General features: G+C 42.2%; 1 protein-coding gene across 2 annotated transcripts in view; it reads left to right on the top strand.

Moving 5' to 3' along the window:
- Window positions 1–24,178, top strand: part of Gab1 (GRB2 associated binding protein 1) — a 118,874-nt gene that overhangs the window by 72,957 nt on the left and 21,739 nt on the right. For both annotated transcript variants that reach the window (XM_027404875.2, XM_027404877.2), the window contains exons 2-3: window positions 11,779–12,073; window positions 20,195–20,420. In XM_027404875.2, the coding sequence (XP_027260676.1) occupies window positions 11,779–12,073; window positions 20,195–20,420 (521 nt within the window). The remainder of the gene's footprint in view (window positions 1–11,778; window positions 12,074–20,194; window positions 20,421–24,178) is intronic.

Raw genomic sequence — 24,178 nt, 5'->3', positions numbered from 1 at the left:
CCTTGGAGCAGGGATTACATGTTGTTGTGAGCTGTCTGGTGTGGGTGCTGAGAACTGAGTGCAGTATTCACTCTTAACTCCTGAGCATCTTTCCAGCCAGAAGATACACACACACACACACACACACACACACACACACACACACACACACAATTGCTATTAATTTTTTGGTGATTTTATTATGTGTTTTTGGTTTTGGTGTTGGTTTGAGACAGGGTTGTATGTAGCCCAGGCTGGCCTTGGATTTACTATGTAGCCTTGTGTGAACTTTTTCTAGAGAAACAAAAAAGTCTATTTTCACCAGAATGGTACTAACCATGGACTGAAGTCTAGCTGGGTGAACCAGTGTGCTTAATTAAGGGTTACCTAAAGGAGCACAGACAGTTTGCAAGCAGCTAAGTGACCATGCCACTCAAGAAAACATCTCTCTTCTTTCCAGAAATGTTAACTGTCAGTTCTCAACCTCTCTAATGCTGCAACCCTTTAATACAGTTCTTCATGTTGTGGTGACCCCAGCCATACACTTACTCCTTTGCATCTTCCTTACTGTAATTGTGCTACTGTTATGAATCGTAATGTAACTATCTGCTATGCTACCCCTATGGGGATCACAATCCACAGGTTGAGAACCACTGCTATGGATAATCACAGCTGCTGAGAGTTGCAGAAGGGAACAGCTCTAGAGGACAGCATTCCACAACAGCAGAGTTTGGCCTTAGACTTCATCTGCTTCTGCTTCCACCTCCCAAATGCTGAGATTACATGTATGAGCCAACGTGTTAGGTTTTCTGTGGTACTGGCTATCAATGAGGATTCCTGTGTTTTAGGCAACCACCCTGTTAATGTTCAGGCATCTGTACTGGCCTATCCTTGGGGTTCTGACAAGATACGCCCTCAGCTGCAGCCACTAGGAGCACCATCTGTGCACATTCACTATGTTCCCTTTTAAAAGGCCCTGCCCACCTCCCATCTTTCTTCCTTTCTTCCTTCCTTCCTTCCTTCTGTCCTTCTTTCCTTCCTTCTTTTCTTCCTTTGTCTTCCCTGTCAGTTCCCCCCTCCATCTTTTCTTTCTCCTTTCTTCTGCTATTCCTGGGGCCCCCGTCTCCCCCTTCCCTTTCCCCTTTTTATTATCCCTTTCCCTAATTTAAAAAAAAAAAGAAAAAGAAAAAAAAAAACACCTCTGCTTGAACTCTATCTCATGTGTCTTTCTCTCGAGCTGCCACTTTTCTTAAGTTACAACACACCCTACATCCCCAGACCAGCGGAACGGGTGTTGGGATGTAGCCCTGGCTGGTCCACACCTCACTCTGGCTTCAAGTTCACAGAGACCTGTCTGCCTCTGTCTCCCAGTGTTGCCATTAAATGTGTGTGCCACCACACCAGCACCATTTCTTAAAATACAAAGTTGTATAAACAAGGCTGTTGTTTTCTAAATAACAATGGCAGTAACATGAGTGGCGTTACTACACAATGTGTAATACACAATGTGCATTCCTTGTGTAGAGCAGACACCCCAGCTCACAGTAGGACATGGTATACATGTTTATTGTGGGTCTCATTGTTTGGAGCTGTGCTTTGCCGAATGATGCTGCCTCATCCGTGAGTTACAGAATCGTCCTTTCAAACTGTAGTGTTCAAGACAGCTGCAGGCTGCAGCAGCCAAATTTGAATGAAGTCAGAAAATCAGCTCTGTTTTTGCAGTGGTTGTTAAGGGCCTGGTTCTGCCACCTCCTGTGCCCCCTTGGGCATGTTTGGGGCTCATGATAACTCTTGTGCCCTTTGGCTGTATTCAGCTAAATTGACATGCATTCCATCCACCTCTGCCTTCGCAGGAGAGGAACCCCATTACATATTATTTCTTCATTAGCTGCAAACTCATTCCAGCTCTCAGCTGCCTGGATCCTATAGAAACTAACTGCAGCTGCCTCTTGCCTAGAACAGCAACAGGCCAAATGCTGCTCTCCAGATGTGAAGTAGTTGTCCTATCCCCACCTGAGTTTTCACCCCAGTGTCTGAAGGTACAATGAAGCCAAGGCAAGCTGGCTCTCTTCCCTGTCCATATTGAACTACGTTGCCCCCTAGGTCACATGCAGCTCACATAGAAAGTGGTGTGGTTTTCTTTTCCCAGCCTTCTCTTGGTTGGAATAAGTAAGAAAATCTGGGAACAGAGGATGTGTCTCAACAATTGGAAGTACAACTAGATACAAGCAGTAGTTAGTATCCACTAGTAAAAAGTACCCCAGATGCCCCAAAGTGCTCTATTGAGAATTAGCACCGGTTTGGAGATGACCGGTTTGGCATGTTGGTAACTCCGTTTCCCAGCCTGAAGTCTGAGGCAAAGCAGCCTTTTCTGTAGTAAGTATTAAAGTGAACCTGCTTTGTGGTTCTTAGTCTATGTCTATTGCTCCCTAGTGCTCGCCAATGCCCCCAGGAAACACTCTGCTTGCCTTCATCAAATTCTCAAAGCCAGTTCGTGCCTCAGGAAAAAGTTTAGTACAACTTTGAATATTAAACACTAAGACATTTCTACTGTGGCCATGCATGCTTGTTTTAATGTAGAATTTATACATCCGCCATCAGAGAGACAACAATTTAACAACCAACTGTGCTAAATGGAAACTCTCTATACAAAACCTCTTCAAGCTTCTCCAGCTACTGTTGAATTTGGTTTCATTGTTGTTAAAATGCTTCACCCTCTCCACAGTTGGCTAACCTGTTTTTAGCCAAGCAAAACCTGTAAAACTGATACTTTGGAAGTTCGGAGGACAGCAAGAGCTTGGAGCAAGGCGTTGTTCTGCAGCATTTCCAGCATGTTCTCTTGTTTATGTTACTAAACTAAAGTTAGCACAGATAGAACAAGGCTAGAAAATGGTGACCATGGCTTGAAAACAGGAAATTTGGGGCTTGTGTGTGTTTGGAACAGACGGTTGTAATGATAGAGCTGGCGGGGTGGAAATTCCCACAAAGCCTGCTTTTTCCTTATTTTGCTCTAAGAGAGAAGATAATGCTTCCTGGAAAACAACTGAGTGTTTCAAAGCACATGGCTTTTCCTTTGTCCCTGCTCATGGATAATTTGTTTTTCTTGATTTCATTTACACTTGGAGCAGTATTTTGGAAATTTAGTAGTTTTAATGGAGAAAGCAAATCCCTAGGCACGAATTTCATGTTTTTAGGTATATAAACATCTGAGTGCAGGACTTCTAACTGGCATGGCTTCTAAAGGCACTGATTAAGCCATGGATGTTAAAAGGAGACAGGGCAATGTGCTCTTCTATTTTAAGTGTTCCCCAGCTTTGCTTGTTTGTTTTTAACCCTTGAGTTCAGTCCTCATAACCACATCTTTGTTTAAGCCATTTCCTGACTAAGCTGCTTCCAGATGTATCCTGGGATTCTATATTTGAGAAAAACATTAAATTCATTCACTAGTTGCAGAGGAACAAGAAAATAGCACTTTGAGGCAACACAAAATTTTTATTTTATGTACACTGTTCCTAGATTTAAAAGAATTATTTTCTTTTTCAAAATCTTTTTAGGCATAAACCTAAAATGTATAACATTTCAATTATAAAATAAATGGAACCAGGCAGTTGGTGGCACACGCCTTTAACCCCAGTGCTGGGGAGGCAGAGACAGGAGGATCTCTATGAGTTCAAGGCCAGCCTGATATACAGTGAGTTCCAAGACAGCCAAGGCTATACAGAGAAAGTCTGTCTCGAAAAAAAAAGGAAAAAAAAATAAAAAGTAATGAATGTAAGATCACTGAAAAATCAGATTATACTAGAGTATATAAAATGAGAATGTGAACTTGTCTGATCCTCTGAGCTCTGTGACAGAGTTATCACTGTTAACAGTGGAATATGCATGTTTTCAGATCTTTTTTCTAAACGTTGTGTGTATGCAGACATGATTTCAGACAAATAGAGCCATACCTTATGTACAATTCTACAGCTTTTGTTTTACTGTTCTGTTGTTGTTTGACAAGGTCTCAGTCTAGGCTGGCCTGTAATTTGATGTGTATTTCAATCTGACTGAATTTATGGCAATTCTCCTGCCTCATCTTCCCAGGTACTGGGATTATAGACAGACATGAACCATGCAACTTTATTTTCCTCATTGAACAGTTATCTTATGGGCATTTTTTATATATATCTTCAATAGTTTTAAAATGTTTTCCATGGGTTTATTGTACAGGTATCACACAATTTACCCATTTTCCTGGTCTTGAACTTTAGTCATTAAAAAATTCTGTGTTCCAGCCTGGTATGGTGGCATGTGCCTTTAGTCCCTGCACTCAGGAGGAGGAGGATGTAGAGATAGATGGGAGCCAGCCTCTACTGCATAGCAGGTGAGAGGCAGCCTGAACTACATGAGACTGCCTCAAATTTTTAAACCTAAACAACAAAAACTCCAGTGTCTTCATGACAGTTTACATATTTCAGCGATTATATGTGAAGTTTGCATTCCATCTACCAAAGAGCTTGTTATTCATAGTTTCCCACACCCACAAAATATCAGTTGTGTGGTACCTTTTAGGAGACTTCAAAACAAAATTAGTTCTGCTGTGCTTTCTCCCCACATCTTGTCGGGTGAATGCAGGCTGGTGAGATGCCTGTGGCCATTTGTGTCTCATTCACAGAAACTTTGGTGGGCTTCAGCAGCCCCCCAGGGTCCTGGAGGCCTCTCCTAAGCTCCCAAGAGTAAGTGGGACTGTTTGTGGGCTCTCTATTGCTGTCTATAAGAGCACAGAGGAGTGGGAGATGGCAGGTGCTTTCACTGGGAGGGAGCCAAGGCTTTTTAAGTGAATGTCTTGATGTGGGTTTTGAAGAAAGTTGATTATCTGGTGAGGGGTATTTGGGAGTACAAACAAACAAGGAAATTGAAGTGTAATGGCATGGAGGGGAGAGCTCGGGAGACACTGGGGCGGAAGACATGGCTCATATGCTATCCTTTAACAGCCACTAGAACTTGGGTAATGTAGACTTCTGGTTTCTTTCCCTGAGGTCTTTTCATTAGTTCACTGTCTCTCTGTGATTTTTGGTGGACAGAAAACACTAGATTGTCTTATCAAGACTTTCAAGATCTTAATAATTTGTGAATTGATGATGATACAAAAAAAAAAAAACTACAAATAAAAGAATGGGCTCCCTTTTAGTTGGAAAATTATCTCAGAAGCATTTGGAAAAGGTACTGAGTGTTTGGCGGTCAGCTACCCTGTGGCCACCACATACACACTACCATGGTGTAGCTATTCTGAAGGCTCCCCTCACCTCCTCTAAGCAGAGTTCTCCAGTTATTTCTAACTACAGAAGGCTCCAAGAACATGTGCATGGCAGAAACGGCGTTTTTCTTTAAAACTGAACCTAAGCACCACTCAGGCTAATTAGGCATGTTGTGTAAACGTGTTACTAGCACAAAAGGGATGGTATGGGGCTAGTCCAGGTGGGAATTCTGGTCCTTCCTGTTAAAGGACAGAACTTCATCTGTACTTTGTTGCTGATGTGTTCATACTGTTTAATAGCTGAGAAGCATATTTTCAGAGCTCGCTAGAGTGTGACAGTCTGCCAAATTATTTGCTTAAATGCAGAAAGTGTTTATACAGACAGTTCCTTTCCACTGAGGTTCGTAGACATCCTCTCGAATGTTTAGAGGTTGAAAACAAGTAGAGTATTTATGCACCCTGTCCTCTCCCGAAAGGAGATTTTATTTATTATATATATAACATTCTGCCTGCATGTATGCCTGCACACCAGAAGAGGGCACCAGATGTCATTATAGATGGTCATGAGCCACCGTGTGGTTGCTGAGAATTGAACTTAGGTCCTCTGGAAGAGCATTCAGTGCACTTAACCTCTGAGCCATCTCTCCAGCCTCCCCCCCACCAAAGTTCTTGAAAAGGTTAGGCCCATTGTGCCCAGGCCAGCATCCCTGTGGTGTGTAGGTAGGTCATATGAGAACATCCATATTCTTATCCTTGCTTCAAAGGGTTCATCAACAGTGGTTGATAGAAGGTCCCTTTGGGGCAAGGTGAGAAGACAAGGCTTCCCCAACCCCCCAAGTAATTTGAATGTAAGAATACCAAACAATGCATGGCTAAGGTGAGAATGGAGGGTTCCAAGCCAACCCAGGGAGAGAAGGGCTGACCTGAGTCCAGGGGTGGAGCCTGTACTAAAAAACAGCATGTGTTGGGGCCAGAGGTGTGGCTGGAGGCTGGGTTATTATGCCCGTCAGAGAATTGGGGCTCTCTCCTGTAGCAAGTAGTCACCCAGTAAGCAGACAGTACATTTAGAACTTCGTTAATATACTGATTACCTGGAGTTGGTGTTATATATATGTAAGAACAGATAATAATCCCATAATTGTTATATAATTATTCTCAGCTATCCTTATGGATAGTGTTCCATAACCTGTACATCATGAAAGTCTAATAGTTAAAATGCTTTTTAAACAAGATTTTTATTTAAAATTATTCTGTGCATTTGATCGTGAAGTTTTCAAGAAAACTTTCTGCTTTGTCTGTTGCTCAAGCAGGGCTGGAAGGTGGAACACAGCTGTCTCAGGGGCTACCGAGCAGGGCTGGAAGGCGGCACACAGCTGTCTCTGGGGCTACCGAGACAGTGGGATAAAAATAGGACAAACTTTTAGAATCCCAGATATTTTCAGATAACAAAGACTGACTTATGCAGGCCTGTTTTGTGCTTGGACAAAACAGAGAAGCCTTTGTGCTGTGCTTAGCAAAGGAGCTGATGTCAGATGTCTTGTCAAGCCTCGAGCTTTATTCTGTGGCTAAATTGTGCTTTGTCCCACAGTCCAGAGGACCTTTGTATCTGCCTTGTTAAAGTGTGAGTTTATGTAATTGCTTTTGTTTTTCCGTTTCATCGGTGCCAGATTCAATGAGAGTGACTCATTTTGTGACCGAGACAAACGTTCACATTTGGACCATGCTACAAATAAATAAATAAGTGGCAGGTGCCGCCTAGCTTGGTTCTGTGTTTCAATGCTGCCGTTTCCTGTCATAGGGGTTCTGTTTGGATGGTGTCTGCTCAGCTCCTGTAGTCTCTGGCCATTGTGACTAGTGCAGTTTCTAAAGGCCTTTTCGATGTTGTTGATGGCAAAGACCAAATGAGGGAAGCTGATTAAACAGGACACAGGAAGTGCTACTTGAAAGTTTCTCAAAGGCACCCAGGAAGAGTAACAAACCCATTCTCTTCTAGGTTTATAGTTTTCCCACCACACTAGCAGCGTTTTGGAGCAGTTATTTTACACATGCTTTTTACATGTATGTCTTTCTCACATAGAAGAGGTTTGGAAAGCACTGATCTCCCTTTAATGTGGCCAATGAATGCATTTAATATTCCTCCAAACTGTACAACTTTATTTCCTTTGGGAACTCTGAAGGTAGCCATGGAAGGAAAGGCCAAGAAGGTTGGGGGCGGGTACATAATAGACTTTTGAAAAAGAATATGCAAGAGTTTGTCTCTCAAAGACAGAAGATAGATGATAAAATGTAAGGAGAGAGGCTAGAGACCACGATTGAAGGATAGTAGGCAGGGCTGGAAGGTGCTTACGGGAGAAGATACTTGCCATGCAAGCATTTGGATTGGAGTTAGATCCCCAGAGCCCATGCATAAACGATGGGCATGCTGGGATGTGCTTATAAACCCAGCCCTGGAAAGGTAAATAGGGACAGATCATGGGGGCTCACAGGCCAGACAGCCTGGCCTCCTTGGCAGACTCCAGATGAGTGAGAGATCAATCTAAAAAAATTAAAATCAAGGTTGCAATGTTTGAGGGTGGCATCCAAGGATGACATCCAAGGGTGACCTCTACCCTCTACATGCATGCACACACTCATGGGCACACACACACACACACACACACACACCACACACACACACACACACACACACACACACACACCCCTAAACACTATTAGGGGAACTGTGCAGACCCCAAAGTGGGCTTGTTCAGTGTGGAGCTGATCCCCTCCGTAGCCCAGCAGCCTCTGAGGTCCTCACTGAGATGCAGTTTAGAAGCTGATACTTTTACTGTTCAGCCTGAGTCATTGGGGAATGGATGAATTATGTTCGATGAATTATGTAGTAAGGCATTTCAGAAAGATTTCTTTGTGAGCCATTAAAATTTTAAAAGTCATTTCTGTAGTTAAAGACAGAACCTCTTCAATCTGGAAAAATCACTAAGCAGAGAGAGGTTCCTGTGATGGCCTTGCATAAATAATACTGTTTTCTTTTCTACTTCTCCCTTGCTGTGTCAGGCTTAGTAGGGGGAAGGGGAGTGCGGAGTCTTGCAGAGTCTTGTGCGTACTCTTAGGTGTGTGTGTGTGTGCCACACCCGGAAAAGGTGGTCATTTGACTAGGATGGCTGTTGATTATTTGAATTAAGTAAGTGGATTTATGTAATCCTGTACTACATTCATGTGTATCTCTCACCTCGTGATTTCCTGTTACTTGGAACATCCACAGAATGTCATGCTGCCTTCTTCTGGGCACATTCTTTATTTCCTTGGAAAGTTAATCTAAAATACTGGTATTAGGGTGGGGGATGGAGCTCCATTGGCCTAGCATGCAGGAAGCCCTGGGCTTGGTCCTCAGCACCACATAGACCAAGTCTTTACATGCTTTTAATCCCAGGATACAGGAAGATCAAGAGTTCAAGGCTAGCCTAGGATACATGAAATCCTGCTTCCACAGAAAGAAAAATAAAATACTGATAGTTAATTGCATGTTGGGAGCTGGAGAGATGGCTCAGAGATTAAAAGCACTGGCTGCTCTTCCAGAGGTCCTGAGTTCAATTCCCAGCAATCACATGGTGGCTCACACCCATCTATAATGAGATCTGGTGCCCTCTTCTGGCATGCAGGCATACATGCAGAACACTGTATACATAATAAATAATCTAAAGAAGATTAAGAAGAAAAATTGCATGTTGATGGCTTTAATCTCAGCACTCGGGGAGCAAAGGCAGCCTGGTCTTACAGAGTGAGTCCCAGAACAGCCAAGATTACACAGAAAAAACATCTCAAACCCTTCCCCCAAAACAAGAATTGCAGTAAGGACAATTTTACATAAATGAATACCTGTCCATTTATTGTTGTTACTGTGGGTATTTTGCCAGCGTTGTTATATCCTGAAGTGTTTGCATGGATGTGAAATGTTTCTTTCACTGTTGGGACACTCCTTGGAGCTTACAGGCCCAAGTAGCTTATTTGTCTTCTCACTAGTATCTGGTTCAGTCTTTTCAGAATAATCAAGAACTCATTGATTGATTAACTCATAGATGTTTTTCTTAATTCACCTAATTTGATATAATTTAAAGTAGTTTTAAAATTTACATCATTGATATAGTTTAAAATATTTCTAAAATATTAAACCTAAAGTTGTCACCCAAGCTAATTCATTTGTGGGTACAGTATGAGAATTATTAAATCCATCCCCTCTACCTCAGACCCTTCTTTTGTGCCTTCATAGCACTTCCGCCCAAATTTATTATACAATTTGGCTGATGTGGAGGCAAAACCTAAGATATATGCTAGAGAAATGGATATTATATTAGTTATTAATCCCTTTTTCATATGTTTTCAGAATAAAATGAAGCTGTTTTTAAATTGCTATTACAATGTCTGTTAGTTAAATTTGCCAGATTTGGGATTCATGGAAGATGTGGAGCACTTGTCATTTTGCTTTTGGTGTTTCTAAAGAAGAGGTACTTTCTGATGAACACACATCTATAGGTGTTAATGAAGACAGAGTAGTATTTAGTTGATGAACACACAACTGTAGTGTTAATGACACAGGAGTACTTAAGTTGGGGAACACACATCTGTAGTGTTAATGAAGACACAGGATTACTTGGAATTGATGAACACACATAGATAGTGTTAATGAAGACAAGGGAGTACTTGAGTTGGGGGTCAACTTACATTAGCAGCACAAACATGAAGCTCACTCTCCGTCTGAGACCATAGGAAACCAAACTCCTATCGGGTGATGGGTGGACTGAAAACACTGAGTATGGAAGTGACTTTATCTCCTCCTTCCTGGAAGGATGTGCGGTGTGTGCGGTACAGTTTTCCTAAACTAAAACATCGATATACTGTGCACTGAGCGAAACAGTGGCCACATGTGATGCCTCTAGACCTGCAGAAATGCATGTCTCAGTCCTTGCAGTTCAGAGTGCCATCTTTGGGAAACCTTGTCTCCAGGGTTCATTCTGGAGTGTAGATGCCTCTTAGGATGTAATTGAGATATACCGCCTTTTACTATTTAGCTGTCTATGCCAAAGAACAAAGCTCAAAGAGCAATGAGGCTTGGTTTGGATCCAGGGCCAGATTTGTGGGGGGTCAAAGATGACAAAGAAGACCGTCAGCCATCTAGTCCTGCTTTACCCAAAGAATATAGCCTTCCGAGAAGTTGATGGTAAGGATTACAGCCTCTTCTAAAGATTCTTTTTAGATTTATTTATTTCATTAATTTTATGTGTTGAGTGTTTTGTCTGCATGTGTGTATACGCATCAAATGTGTGCTGGTGTCCTTGGAGGCCATAAGAGGGGTTGTTGGATCACTTGGAACTGGAGTTACAGATGGTTTGAGCTGCCACATGAGTGCTGGGGACTGAATCTGGATCCTCTGTAAGATCAGCCAGTGCTCTTAACTACTAAGTCATCTAACTACCCCAGCCTTCTCCAGGAATGGTATTAAAGACAGAGGAAGGAAATGCTGAGTGTAGTGTGTGTGTGTGTGTCTGTGTGTCATGAGTACGTGTATGTGTTGGGAAGAGAAATATGACAAGGAATACAGGTCTCTGTAGTTTTAGAACAACAGATTAGAATACCATTAGGATGGCAGCTCATTGCTCAGGGAAGCAACCAGGAAAGCATCCAAGCCCATCTCTCCCTCTTCCATTGTCTCACTACTGAGAAAGCAGAATTCTTTATTTTAAAATTTTATGGTTTAAAATCTTACAAAGAAGCATAATGAGTATATCCTCTTGTGTGTAGGGGTGGGAACAGTGTTCGTGTGTGTCATTTCATGGAGGCCCAAAGAGGACATCAGATGACCCACTTTGTCATGGTCTACCATATTCCTTTGATACACCATCTCTCACTGAACACAGAGCTAGGCTGGTGACCAGAAAGCCCCAGCCACCCTCTTTGTCTCTGTCCTGTATAGCAGAGGATAGAGATACAAATACAGCCACGTCCAGCTTGTAATATGGGTGTAGGGGACCTGAACTCGGGCCCTCCTGCTTGCACAGCAGACTCTTTCCTACCAAACCATTTCTCCAGCCCTTCTTTGACATTGTAAGATACAGAAAGCCATTTTAAAGTGGTAAAATAACCGGCAATTTACCGTTTTAACTAATTCTAAGTAACCAGTTCGGTATTAAGTACTTTCACTTTGACTACTCTAGAACCTTCTCTACCCCTTTCTGTACCAGTCTTACAACCGCTATTCTACTCTCTCTGTCTCAGTCTCTGTCTGTCTCTGCCTGCCCCCCCCCACTCTGGATTTAGCTACTGTACTTGCTTCATATAACAAGATCACCATGTTAGAACTTTGTGGTTGGCTTCCTTCACTTAGCATAATGTCTGACCTGATTTTCCCAACATCATTCATTGAGACGATTTGCTGTGTCATAGGAGAGCTGACACAAGATATTACAACTTTTTCAAACAATGCTGTTATAAAATTAGCTTAGTAAACGTGCATCGCCACAAAATGTTCCTTCCTGATGGCAGGCGGGTGTTGTGCTTTTTTCTAGGCATGGAAAAGGAGGTGGTTCGTGTTGCGAAGTGGCCGTTTGACTGGAGACCCCGATGTCCTGGAGTATTACAAAAATGACCACGCCAAGAAACCTATCCGGATTATTGATTTAAATTTATGTCAGCAAGTTGATGCTGGGTTGACATTCAACAAGAAGGAGTTTGAAAACAGCTACATCTTTGATATCAACACCATTGACCGGATTTTCTACTTGGTCGCAGACAGTGAGGAGGACATGAACAAGTGGGTCCGTTGTATTTGTGACATCTGTGGCTTCAATCCCACAGAAGAAGGTAGGTTCAAAGGCCCCGTTTTGTTTACTCTTTCAAAATTTATTATATGTGTATGGATTGTGTTTGCCTGCCTGTATGTCTGTGCACCATATGCATTGCAGTGCCTGATGAGGCCTGAAGAGGGCGTCAAGTTACAGATAGTTTTGAGTGTTCGAGGGCTGAGAATTGAACCTGGATCTGTCTCCAGACCCAGAGCCTAAGGACTTGTTATTAGATTGGGCAGTGCTTTTTTTTTTTTTTTTTCTCTATAGATTTAGAAAGTTACAAAATTCTTTTTTGTTTTAGTTATATGCTCCATTATTTTGTTTTTGCAACAGGAGTTTGACACTTAGAGCAAACACTGAACTCTTCAGGAAGTTTGGAGAGAAGATAGTTCTACAGGTTTTGAGAGACATAATTGAAAGGGGCCAGTGTCTAAATAACTGCTCTCATGAAGACAGTGATAAGAAACGTTTTTAAATTTTTGAATTTTAGTAGTTTGGGGAGGTGCATGCTACAATGTGACATGGGGGTCAATAGTGGGGGGGTCAAAAGACAACTTGTAGAAGTTTGTTTTCTCCCTCCACCATGTAAGTAAATCCTGGAGCTTTAATTCCGGTTTATGGCAAGTGCTTTTACCTACTTAGAAACCTTACTGGCCTGAGAACATTGCTAATAAATTGTTTGTTATAATATAAAAAATAGATTCCATGTGTAATAGATTGTGAAATACATGTGGGTCAATATGCTTTGTTCTTTTCACTCCCCCATGACCCTTGACCCCTCCCTACCTTCACTCCTTGCTCATCCCCCTCCTTTGTCCCTTGAGCTTTTGTGATATATATATATCCCATCCCCCCATTGTCCCCCCTTTGACCTGTTGACCTCTCCCCCCTTCAGGCGTGCCATTTCTACTTTCATGAAAAGGACACATTTTAAATGCTGTGTGATAAATGTACTGAGTGGTTTTTTAAAAAATATATTTAATGAAACATTTTCCTTGATTTTTAGATGTCAGAATCAGTTGGTTACAGTGTCAGTGTTTGCTTTACAAACTAGCTTGATGAGGGTATTTAGAGATAAAACCCAAAGCTACAGTGACCTTTTTAGTGGCCGAACTCTGAAGTCCTTAGAAATCAGTTAGCTGTATATTTGGGCTGAGTGAGACTTTGAAGTTATGCTCTTTGTGTCTTTGAGATCATGTGTGAAGGGTAGAAGATTGTGGGCTGATTAATATAATCATTATTCAAACATGGAATGTGTGATTTGTGAGCTGGTTACCAGAACAGCGTTGTTAATCATAAGTCCTTCTTATTTGTTCATTTCCATCTATCCCTGTGGTTTCAGTTTCCCTGATTTTTTCTATAGCTCATGAACTATATATAAATAGAGTAGAAATTATATTTTAGATGTTATTACTTCATATTTTTTCACAGCTTCCTTCTGGCTGTCTCCCCCAAATAGCCACTGTTAGAAATATCTTGATATACTGTATTGACATATAAGCTGAGTTTCTTAAATAAATCTATAGATGATGACTGATTATTGTGTCATATTAATTAGAGAGCCAGAAAGATCAATGTACTCCATCATTCTGCTTTTCTGAAGATCTGTGTTGAATTCTAACAGTGGAGAAGAGCTTTCTGGTCATATTAGCTTTATGTGATAAGAACTGGACTGTCTATGTTCCCCATTAACTACCATGTTTAAAAAGTGCGTGCGTGCGTGCGTGCGTGCGTGCGTGTGTGTGTGTGTCTGGCTAAATTTTATTTTTGTTTGTTTGTTTGTTTATTCATTGGGTTTCTCTGTGTAGCCCTGGCTGTCCTGGAACTCACTTTGTAGACCAGACCAGCCTCAAACTCACAGAGAACCACCCACCTGCCTCTGTCTCCCAAGTGCTGGGATGAAAGGTGTATGCCACCACCCAGCTTAAATTTTATTTTTTATCAGTATGTATTTGGATGTTCGGCCAGCATGTATAAATATATATATGCACACCGTGTGTGTGTGTGTGTGTGTGTGTGTGTGTGTGTGTGTGTGTGTGTGTGGTACCAGCAGAGGTCAGGAGAGGGTATCAGATCCCATGGATCTGGAATTGCAGACAGGTTTTTGGGGGGCATTTATTTTTTAATGGGTATGGGTATTATATCTGTGTGCACCACATGCATGCCTGGTACCTGAGGAGGCCAGAAGAGGGTGTCGGGTCCCTTGGGACTGGAGTTACAGACAGTTGTAAGCTGCCTTGTGGTGCTGTATATCAAACCAGAATCCTCTAAAAGAGCAGCCAGTGATCTCAACCAGTGGATCATCTTTCTAGTCCCTCTGCCACCAATCTATGTCCTGTTGTTTACAATCATACCTCATAACGAATCCCTAACAGTTATAGGTACCTTTGCCTTGCTTGAGTCTGTCCCTAAGCCCTGTGCTCTCAATTTTAAAGGCTGAATATGCACTGTCCTTGCTCAAACATTGGCTTATACCTCAAGATGCTTTTCTATTCTACTGTTTGAGTTTCAAGCCAGATGTGGGAAGAAATAGACTGTGCCCAGACAGCAAAGCCTCTTGGTCCCTGTGAGAATAACTCATTTTCCCCTGAAAACAAAAGGAAGGGGGAAAAATCTGACCTATGTTCTGATTCCAGGAACCTCTCAAAATATCATTACCATGTTATTTCCGCTGCCCCAGGTGACCACTGCTATTATTGAACACTCAGAATGCTGGCAGGCTGTCCTGTTTTTAAATTCTAGCACACTAAACTGTGTGTGGCTCCCATGGAGGCTTTTCTTTAGTGGATTTGAGGATAGAAACTGGTTTCTTTTGTTTTTCTTGGAAATGTGCAGGCTGACTTTTTTTGTTTGGGCGAACCAAGGTGGAAGCTGTTAAATTTGCTAAACAAGCACTGGGAAGTCCAGCCAGGGCTGCAGGAAGCTCACTGACATCTAGCAAAACTTCTGGGCTAATTTTAGTGCATGAGCTTAGAAAGCTGCACAAATTGCTTTTCTCAGAGCATCCAGATCACAGTAGTTTAGTTTTAAAAATGCAATTCTCAGTTTGATATTCTTCCCTTTAGTAAGATAGATACACTGACATCTAACAAAAAATATACACAGACCGAGGATGTAGCTCAGTTAGTACACTGTTTGCCTAGCATGTACAAAGCTCCACACAGCATAAAGCCAGCATGATGGTAGATGCCTGTACACTCCAGCATCTGAGAGGTGGAGGCAGGAGGATCAGAAGTTCAGGGTCATACTTGACTACACAGACATAGAAGACTGTTTCTCAGATGGAAAAGAAGGAAGGTGTGTGTGCGTTGGGTGGGGGGGGCGCAGAATCGAGTGTCTCCTTTTCCATACAGCAGTATTAATCAAGAACTTCCAGCCTGGTGGTGGGGAGGCACAGGCAGGTGGAGCTCTGTGAGTTCAAGGACAGCCTGATCTACAGAGTGAGTTCTAGGACAGCCAGGGGTACACAGAGAAACCCTGTCTCAAAAAAGGAAAAAAGAACTTCTGAGTTTCTTTTTACTGGGTCTGGAGTGATGGCTCAGTGGTTAAGATCACTGGTGGCTCTTCCAGAGGACCTAGGTTCAATTCTCAGCACCCACATGGTGGCTCACAACTATTTAACTCCAGTTCTGGGGATCTGATACCATCTTCTGCCTTCTGCAAGCACCAGGCAGGCCAGTGGTTCACAGACATAATACAAGCAAACACCCTTACATATAAATAAATAAGTTAACATTGCTTTAATTTTTTTTCTTTTTAACTTTTTTTTTTTTTTGAGACAGGTCTCAAACTCAGATTCTCCTGCCTCTCTTGGTACTGGAACTTAATGTGTGTACCACCATACCCAGCTCTCTTTTTACCATTTGTATGAAAGCATTATCTATTATTACTGCTGTGTAGGCATAGATCATCAATGTGTTGCTCCAAGCCTTTGTATATGTCCATCTGCACCTGTATAAATGTAAGTGTGCTATAAAGTTCTAGATTAGATTAAGAATTTCAGCATTCACACTCCATCCAGAGAATCCTTTTTTTTTTTTTTTTCCCTGGAGATATCCCCACCTAAAAAACTTGGGATACTTTTAACTTACGTTGATTCATTCAATTTGCATGATTTGAATGCCATAGATGCAGAATCCTTGAGTCTGGCTTCCCTCCTCCAACCTTAGTCCCTGGGAGTTACCATGTTGAATGTGTGGTGGGTTTCCCCATTACGGCATTCCTTCCTGAGACTGTCATACAATATAGATCTGTCTGGATGTTGGTAGATGAACATCTTATTGTTCTACAAACAAAAGGTGTGTATGAATACAGGTGCCAGGGAGGCCAGAAGAGCATTGGATCTCTTTGAAGCTAGGGTTCCTGCCAGGTAGTTGGGAACTGCCTAGCATATGTGTAAGAAACCAAACCCAGGGCTGGAGAGGTGGCTTAGTGGTTAGGAGCATTGGTTGCTCTTCCAAAGGACCCAGGTTCTATTCCCAGCACTCATAGGCAGCTCTCCAGTTCCAGGCGATCTGACACCCTCACACAGACAAATGTGCACATAAAGTAAAAGAGAAGAAGAAGAAGAAGAAGAAGAAGAAGAAGAAGAAGAAGAAGAAGAAGAAGAAGAAGAAGAAGAGAAGAAGAAGAAGAAGGAAAGAAGAAGAAAGAAAGAAAGAAAGAAAGAAAGAAAAGAAATCAAACCCAGCTTCTCTATGCTTCTCTATAAGACAATTATGAAGTGTGTGTCTATTGATAGACATTAACTCTTAGTTCTTTTGGAACCATGCCTGTGAGTAGAACTGCCACATCATAGGATATTTGCAATTTAGCATTTGTAGAATTCATAGCTCTATGTCTTCAAAGTCATTGTACCAACTGCTTTCCTACCAGAAGTGTGTGACACATTGTTAGCCCATATTGTTAGCAACATTTGATATTAGTCAGTGGTTCATCTTGTCCTTCCCAGTGGCTGCGCAGAGGCACATTCATGATTTATTTTGTGTTTCCCAGAGAAGCGATTAAACCAGAAAGTGTATTTCTTCTGTTTGAAACTCTTGCTCAGTTTCAGTCGTGATTCAGTGGGCATCCTGTAGTAGGGCCCAGGCACGTAGATTTCTGAACCATTCCCCCTACAGTTTATTTTCATAACATCAGACCTCAGATAAGAATGATGGCATTTGTCAGCATCCCCTAAGGATTAAAAGGCTCCAAGAAGGTATTTGAAATGTGTGAGGGATAGAGGCTTGGAAAGTTAAGAGACACTTTGTACATGAAACACAGTAAACAAGTTGGCTCAGGGTCCCACTTGGTTGGTTAAGCTGTGGAGGCTACAGTTTGCTTCACTGACAGCAACTACAACTACAGAATCTCTCATATCAATTTATCAGATTGACCTTTTTGAATTGAAAAGAAAATTACTGCTTGCATGGAGATCATAGGATAACCTGAAGGAGTCATGTCCTTCCGCCATGTGGGTCCTAGGGAGTCCTAGGGACAGACTAAGGTCATCAAGCTGGCAGCAAATGCCTCTACCTGTTGAGCCATCTCACTGGGACAGTAAAATTTTATTATCATATATTTATTATATATAACAGTAGGTTTGATATCTTTTCATTCATGTGCATAGTGTATTTTGATCATATACACTACCACAAAAAACACCTTTTCTCTCTTGCCCCCCATTCTAGTCAATCCTCTATATTTAACTTTAACACAAAGCATGATGGCCCTAAATAGTATAGACCAATACATAGACTATATGAGCCAGTTTATTCTTTGTGGGTCTAATCAAATCATAACTTCCCCTCTGCACTGAAGGCCTGCTTGCTGGAAGGCCTCGCCTGAGCAGACCCTATTAGCTTTCTCAGTAAATTTCAATTAGGAGTTTGTTCCAGTGCCTTATCAGGCCTTTAATGGATGCTTTATACTCTTGGTGCATTCTAAGTTAAGAAGTGGGAAGTGATTTTACATGTGCATGCAAACTTTGAACCAGTGTTTATATTTTAAGAGATAGAGAGAGTAAATAGTCAGAAATCCAAACAAGGCAGAGAGCAGAGTGATCTAAACCATGGAGCTTATAACCCAGCATAGGCTGAATTCTCACACGTCTGTAAGGTCAAACAGGAGTCTTTGGGGGACCAGTTGCTTGACTCTAAATTTAAGCAGAAATCTTAAATTAGAGACTATTTAGGCACAGTTCAAAATGTTTAAATTGGCATCATTTATTTGTGTGAGGGTGTTTATTTGTGTTTGTGCCTGTGTGTACATGAGAGTGTGTGAGTGTGTGTGTGCGTGTGCGTGTGCGTGTGTGTGTGTATGCCACAGAACAGGTCAGAGAACAATATGCACTTCTCTCCAGCATGTAGTTCTGGAGACTGAACTCAGGTCATCAGGTTAAATGACTTACATTCAATCAGAGTTGATGGAACATTTACCCCTTTAACACTTTTTAGCATTCTTTGCATATTTTATTTTAACACCTAACTCTCCCTCAGCTTTCTCCTTTCTGTTTGTTCACATCTTGAGTATTTGGCTTTTCCTTGACTATAGATGGCCTTGTGTTTAATCAAAGTCTGTCAGGCCCCTTAAAATTATACTCTGTCATATCAGAAACTACAGAGAGCTTTTTACTTTGTTGTGTTTTGTTGGTTTTTTGAGACATGGTTTTTCTGTGTTGCTCTGGCTGTCCTGGAACACTCTGTAGGCCAGGCTATCCTCAAACTCACCTGCCTGGGTCGTCCCCTGACCCCCCAAATGCTGGGATTAAAGGCATGTGCCACCAAGACCAGCTAGGGTTTTGTTTCTAGATGTACAACTTATTTTCTAGTTATATCTTTCTGCACAATTTTCATTTATCATTTTGGAACATGGTTAAGGGATTTCGGAATTGTTTCTTTGCTCGCTGTCTTTTTCTGAAAATACTGCAAACTGACTGGTGTGGGTGTGAGCACAGGGCATAGGTTCTGATGCTGAAGATTAAGAGTTCGTCTTTACTAGCCTCTGAATTCGACAGATTGTCCCCAAGCCTAGTGACAAGTAGAAAGGAAAGAATGACCTAGGTATAGCCTGGATAGCAGACCTAAGAACACTCAGCAGCATTGTGGCCATCAAGGCCATCAGTGTGTCTCCTTGCAAGGTTGGCTTGACCTAGGAAACATTTCCTCATCATGGAATGGGAGATACAAAAACAAAAACAAACAAACAAACAAAATGCCTATATCTTGGGGCTGCAGAGATGGCTCAATGGTTAAGAGTACTGGCTGTCCTTGTAGAAGACCCAGGTTCCATTCCCAGCTCCTACATGGTAGCCTGTGGCCATCTGTGATTCCAGTTCCAGGGCATTCAATGCTCTCTTTCGACCTCCAAGGGCACCAAGCATGCACACAGTGCACAGACATGTGTGCAGACAGGATATTTATGCACACTAAATTCAATTAACATTAAAAATGTGTCCTGCTGGGGTCATAGAACATTTTTATTTTAATGTACATAGTTTCAAGACTACATAGTTTTCAGGGTTATATTATTGTGGCCTCATGGGGAGTGGGTATAGACATGTGTGTATTCGTGTGTACATGCATGTGGTGGCCAGAGGTTGATATCAGATGTCTTTCTCTATCTCTGTCCATTTTGAGTCTCTAACTGTGTCTGGAGGGTTAGACTAGGTGGCCAGTGAGCTTTAGCGATCTGCTTGGCTTTGGAACCTGTTTTTTTGGGAATCTCAGCTTGTGGCCTTCCTGCTTGCAGGCAGGTACTTTACCAACTAACTGAGCATCTCCTCAGCCCCAGCTGTGACTTCTTTAGGGCCCTGGACTAAAGGAAAGGGTCTCCTTCAGATGTCTTTGACAAGAATTAATTGGCGGATAAATTTTGCTGTTTAGATAGTATGTGTTGCTTTGTTCTGAGGTTCCATCTTGTTCTTTTGCCCAGATTGGCCTTGAACTCTGGAGTGTGAGCAATTTTCCCCATCAGTCTTCAGAACAACTAGCACTGCACATGTGCACTGCCTGTGGCCTTGGGTAGTCTTTGTTTTAACTAACACTGTTGTCATTTATTCGTGCATTAAAGCTGTTTGTCTCCAAGTAACTTAGTCTAACAACAACAACAACAGAATCTTAAACTGTGATAGATTGAAAATTAAACTTTATTGCAGATCCCGTGAAGCCCCTTGGCAACTCCTCCCAAGCACCGGTTGATTCGCCTTTTGCTGTAAGTACAGCACCAGCCTCCACCCAGCTGGAAGCCTCTTCAGTCACGCTACCTCCTTCTTACCAGCTCATCAGCCTCCCGCCTCACCCAGAGACTCTAGGCCTCCAGGATGACCCACAAGACTACCTCTTGCTGATCAACTGTCAAAGCAAGAAGCCCGAACCCACCAGGTACATGATACATGCCATCATATATGTGTGGGTGCAAATGTGTGTGAGTGGGCGCATGCATGTGCGCATATGTGCACATGTATGTGTGTGTGTGTGCATTCAAAAGCCTTTAGGTTTTTTAAACATTGAAACTTACACGGAACCATCTCAAAACAAACACTGCAGGTTTGTATTATAGGTGTATAACAATCCTTTGTCAATGATTTCTGTTATCTGGGAGGTCTTTCGTTGATGAAACACGGTTTCTGCCATTATGGCCATCACAGTTGAACCTACAAGACTCTTTGAAAAGAGTCACAGTCTTTGTTATAGATTCTCGAGTGTTACTTGTTTAACAGATGTCACTGACTTATAAATGGTGACCTTGCTCCATTTCTTATGTGATTATAAACCAGCCAAGGGTCATCTTTTGTTTCTGAAGAAGGCGAGGAGTACCTACTACTAGAAGATTTTGAAAGCAAAACGATCCCATTGCAGTGAGTGTGCTGTAGTTTTGGATCTGTGTGAGAAACTAATAATACAGGTAAAATCCCAATATGGCAAATCCTAGAGGCTAGACAGACTGGGGACAATGACATTTCATGAAATCAGAAAGACTGCTAAAAGGTGTGACCCTTTCAAACCTCCCCCTCGGCCATGAAGCAGTGCTGACCTCCAAGTATTGACTTTACAGGTTTTTAAATAGAAATCTGTGGAGTGGTCGGGCGTTGGTGGCGCACGCCTTTAATCCCAGCACTCGGGAGGCAGGGGCAGTGGATTTCTGTGAGTTTGAGGCCAGCCTGGTCTACAGAGCAAGTTCCAGGATAGGCTCCAAAGCCACAGAGAAACCCTGTCTCCAAAAACAAACAAACAAAAAAGAAATCTGTGGAGTGTATGACTGGCCTAGAGGATACAAAAGGCCTTTTCCCATTGCTTGGTACAGGGCCGTCACCCCCTCTACACACACACACCCCTGTCCTGTCGATCATCTTTGGCTGTTAGTATGGAGAAGTTGGAAGGCATAAAGTGGCAGAGGAGATCGGAGAACAACAGGAAAATGAAGATCAGTAAACAGGCCAGCATCTGCCGCTGACAGCCCGTGCGTGGCCATTGGTGACAGGACTGCCAGCTAGTATCTTTGTTCACAGTACAAAAGTGGCAGTGGCCTGCATACTACACACACAAGATGTTTATAAAAACAAGGTGTTGAGGAATTTAAGCTTTATTGTTTTTATAAAAATTTTTTTTTTCAGTGTTGAAAAAGTGTTGTTGGTTAGAATAAGATTACAGAGAATGCTTGTTCAAAAAATATGTAGAGCCTGCCAGGTTTAGTGGCACACGTCTTTAATCCCAGCTCTCAGGAGGCAGAGGCAGGCAGATCTCTGAGTTCAAGGCCATCCTGGTCTACAGAGTGAGTTCCAGGACAGCCAGAGCTACACAGGGAAACACTGTCTTGAAAACAAAACAAAACAAACAAACAAAAATGTAGAACTTAAAACCCTCCAGAAATGGTTTCTGTAAACCATTCCCTGGGATAGTGGAAGAGCTGGGAACATTCCACAGATGGTTTTGCCTGTTATAATGGAATTTTACCTGTAAGAGCAAGAAAATTGTGTAAGTCCACACTAGTTAATACTGTCAAATGCTAACTCAACTGTGCTTGTTTGCTGTGAATATAGAAGATTGCACACTTGTGAACTTGGCCCTGTGCAACTAACTGAGACTTTACTTGCTGGAGACTTACCGTAACTTTCTGGTGGTGTGTTGCTTTTGAGAAACCAACTGATTAGTGCCAGTGTTAAGTGTATTTTCTTTTTATGACAGTGCCTTTCATGAATTTCACTGGTACATCATTGCTTCTACAGGAGAAATTGTTCTAGAAATTACTGTGTAAAATACTTTGCTGAAGTGACAGTTAAATAACAGTATTTATGAAGTAGCCACCCCATGCCCATGATTATGCTCAGTGCTGTTAAGATACAAACTGATTCCATAGGACATAGTCCCCTGAGATGCAGCCCTGGGAACTCTTATATGAACCTTCTGAAGAAGCCAGAGACTATGAGCATGAAGTACTTATACATTCAGACATTGTCTCACACACTCTTTTTTATCTGCTAGGATTCAGTGCATACACACACTCCTCTGGGAAGCCTGTCGCCAGTCTCTTAGATTGAAATTATATCACTCTAGGTTGGTGGGGTTTTATTGTTGTCTTTTAACATTTGTTTGTTTATATTTGTGTGTATGTGGTGGGGTGGGGGAGTTGCCCATACACAGTGCATGTGTAGACAACGGGAGACAGCTTATAAAGGAGTTGGTTTTCTCCTTCTGTTGTGTAGGTTCCAGGAACCATCCTCAGGCTTGGTGGTAAAGGCTTTTACCCACTGAGACATCTTGCCAGCCTTCTCTGTGTTTTTATGCTAGCTATGCAATGCCCAAATCTCTATGTTCCTGTGGTGTTGGAAATCACTGGATGATTTTCCTTCCCCACCAAGAGAGTGTAAGCTGGCAGGAGTCAGAAGCCGTCTTTATACTCGTTTCTCCAACTGCTGAGGGCTCCTGCATGTAGACTAAATGAAATGCATATCTCAGAGCATGCATGGTTACTTTTGAAAATCTACAAGGATAGTTTGAGTATTATTTTTAAGATGAGAAAACTAGGGTCAGTAAGATAGCTCAATTACCACACAAGCTGGACAACCTTAAGCTCAATTCTCAGAACCCATGTGAAGGTGGAAGGAGAGACCTGACTCTAAAAAGTTGTCCAGGGCCCCATCAGACACATGCGCACATGTGTACACACATACACACACACATACACACACACACACACACACACACACACACACACACACACACACACACACACACACACACACACACACACCATACATAAGTAATGAGGCAGGTGGATCTCTGTGAGTACAATACCAGCAGCCTGGTCTACAGAGCGAGTGCCAGGACAGCCTCCAAAGCCACAGAGAAACCCTGTATCGAAAACAACAACAACAACAAAACTCTGAGCTAGTCTTTGTCCATATAGTCCCACAGCCTCTAGGAATCTATTGGTTTTTCTCTAATTAAGTGAATACTATAGAAACCATGTTTTGAAAATGTGGGCTTTAGCTCAAGTGGGCAGATTGGAAGGGGAAGATCTGTGCTGAGGATGTCTGTTGCTGTTCTTGATCTTTTGACTTTTGGACTCTTTGGGGGACCTGCCACCCAGCTCCCAAATATATCACAAACAGAAGCTTATTAGTTATGAATGCCCAGCCTTGGCTTGGCTTGTTTCTTGCTAGTTTTTCTTAATCTAAATTGTCCCATCTATCTTTTGCCTCTGGGTTTTTCACTTTTCTTCCTTCTATATTTCTTACTTTCACTCTTACTCCGTGGCTGGGTGGCTAGGTGACTGATCCCTGATGTCCTCCTCTCCTTGTTCTCTTGCTCTTCCTTTTGCTTCTCTTTGTTTTCTCCTATTGATTCTCGCTGCCCACCAGCCCTGCCTGTCCTTGATCCTGCCTCCATATTGGCCATTCAGCTCTTTATTAGGACCATCAGATGTTTTAGACAAAGAATCACAGCTTCACAGAGTTAAACAAATGCAGCATAAACAAAAGTTACACACCTTAAAATAATATTCTACCACAGACGTCATAGAGATCTGTCTGAACTTGGAGTAGAGTGGGAACAGAGCAGGGAACAGATAAGGGGGGGGGAGAGAGGGAGGAGAAGGAGGACTCAATGCTTGACTGGTATTAGGGGGTCGCAGGGAATCA

The sequence above is a fragment of the Cricetulus griseus genome, chromosome 3 (genome assembly GCF_003668045.3).
Source record: "Cricetulus griseus strain 17A/GY chromosome 3, alternate assembly CriGri-PICRH-1.0, whole genome shotgun sequence".
Classification (NCBI taxonomy): domain Eukaryota; kingdom Metazoa; phylum Chordata; class Mammalia; order Rodentia; family Cricetidae; genus Cricetulus; species Cricetulus griseus.
The sequence above is the reverse complement of the archived record's forward strand: the minus strand, read 5'-3'. Positions and strand labels throughout refer to the sequence as shown.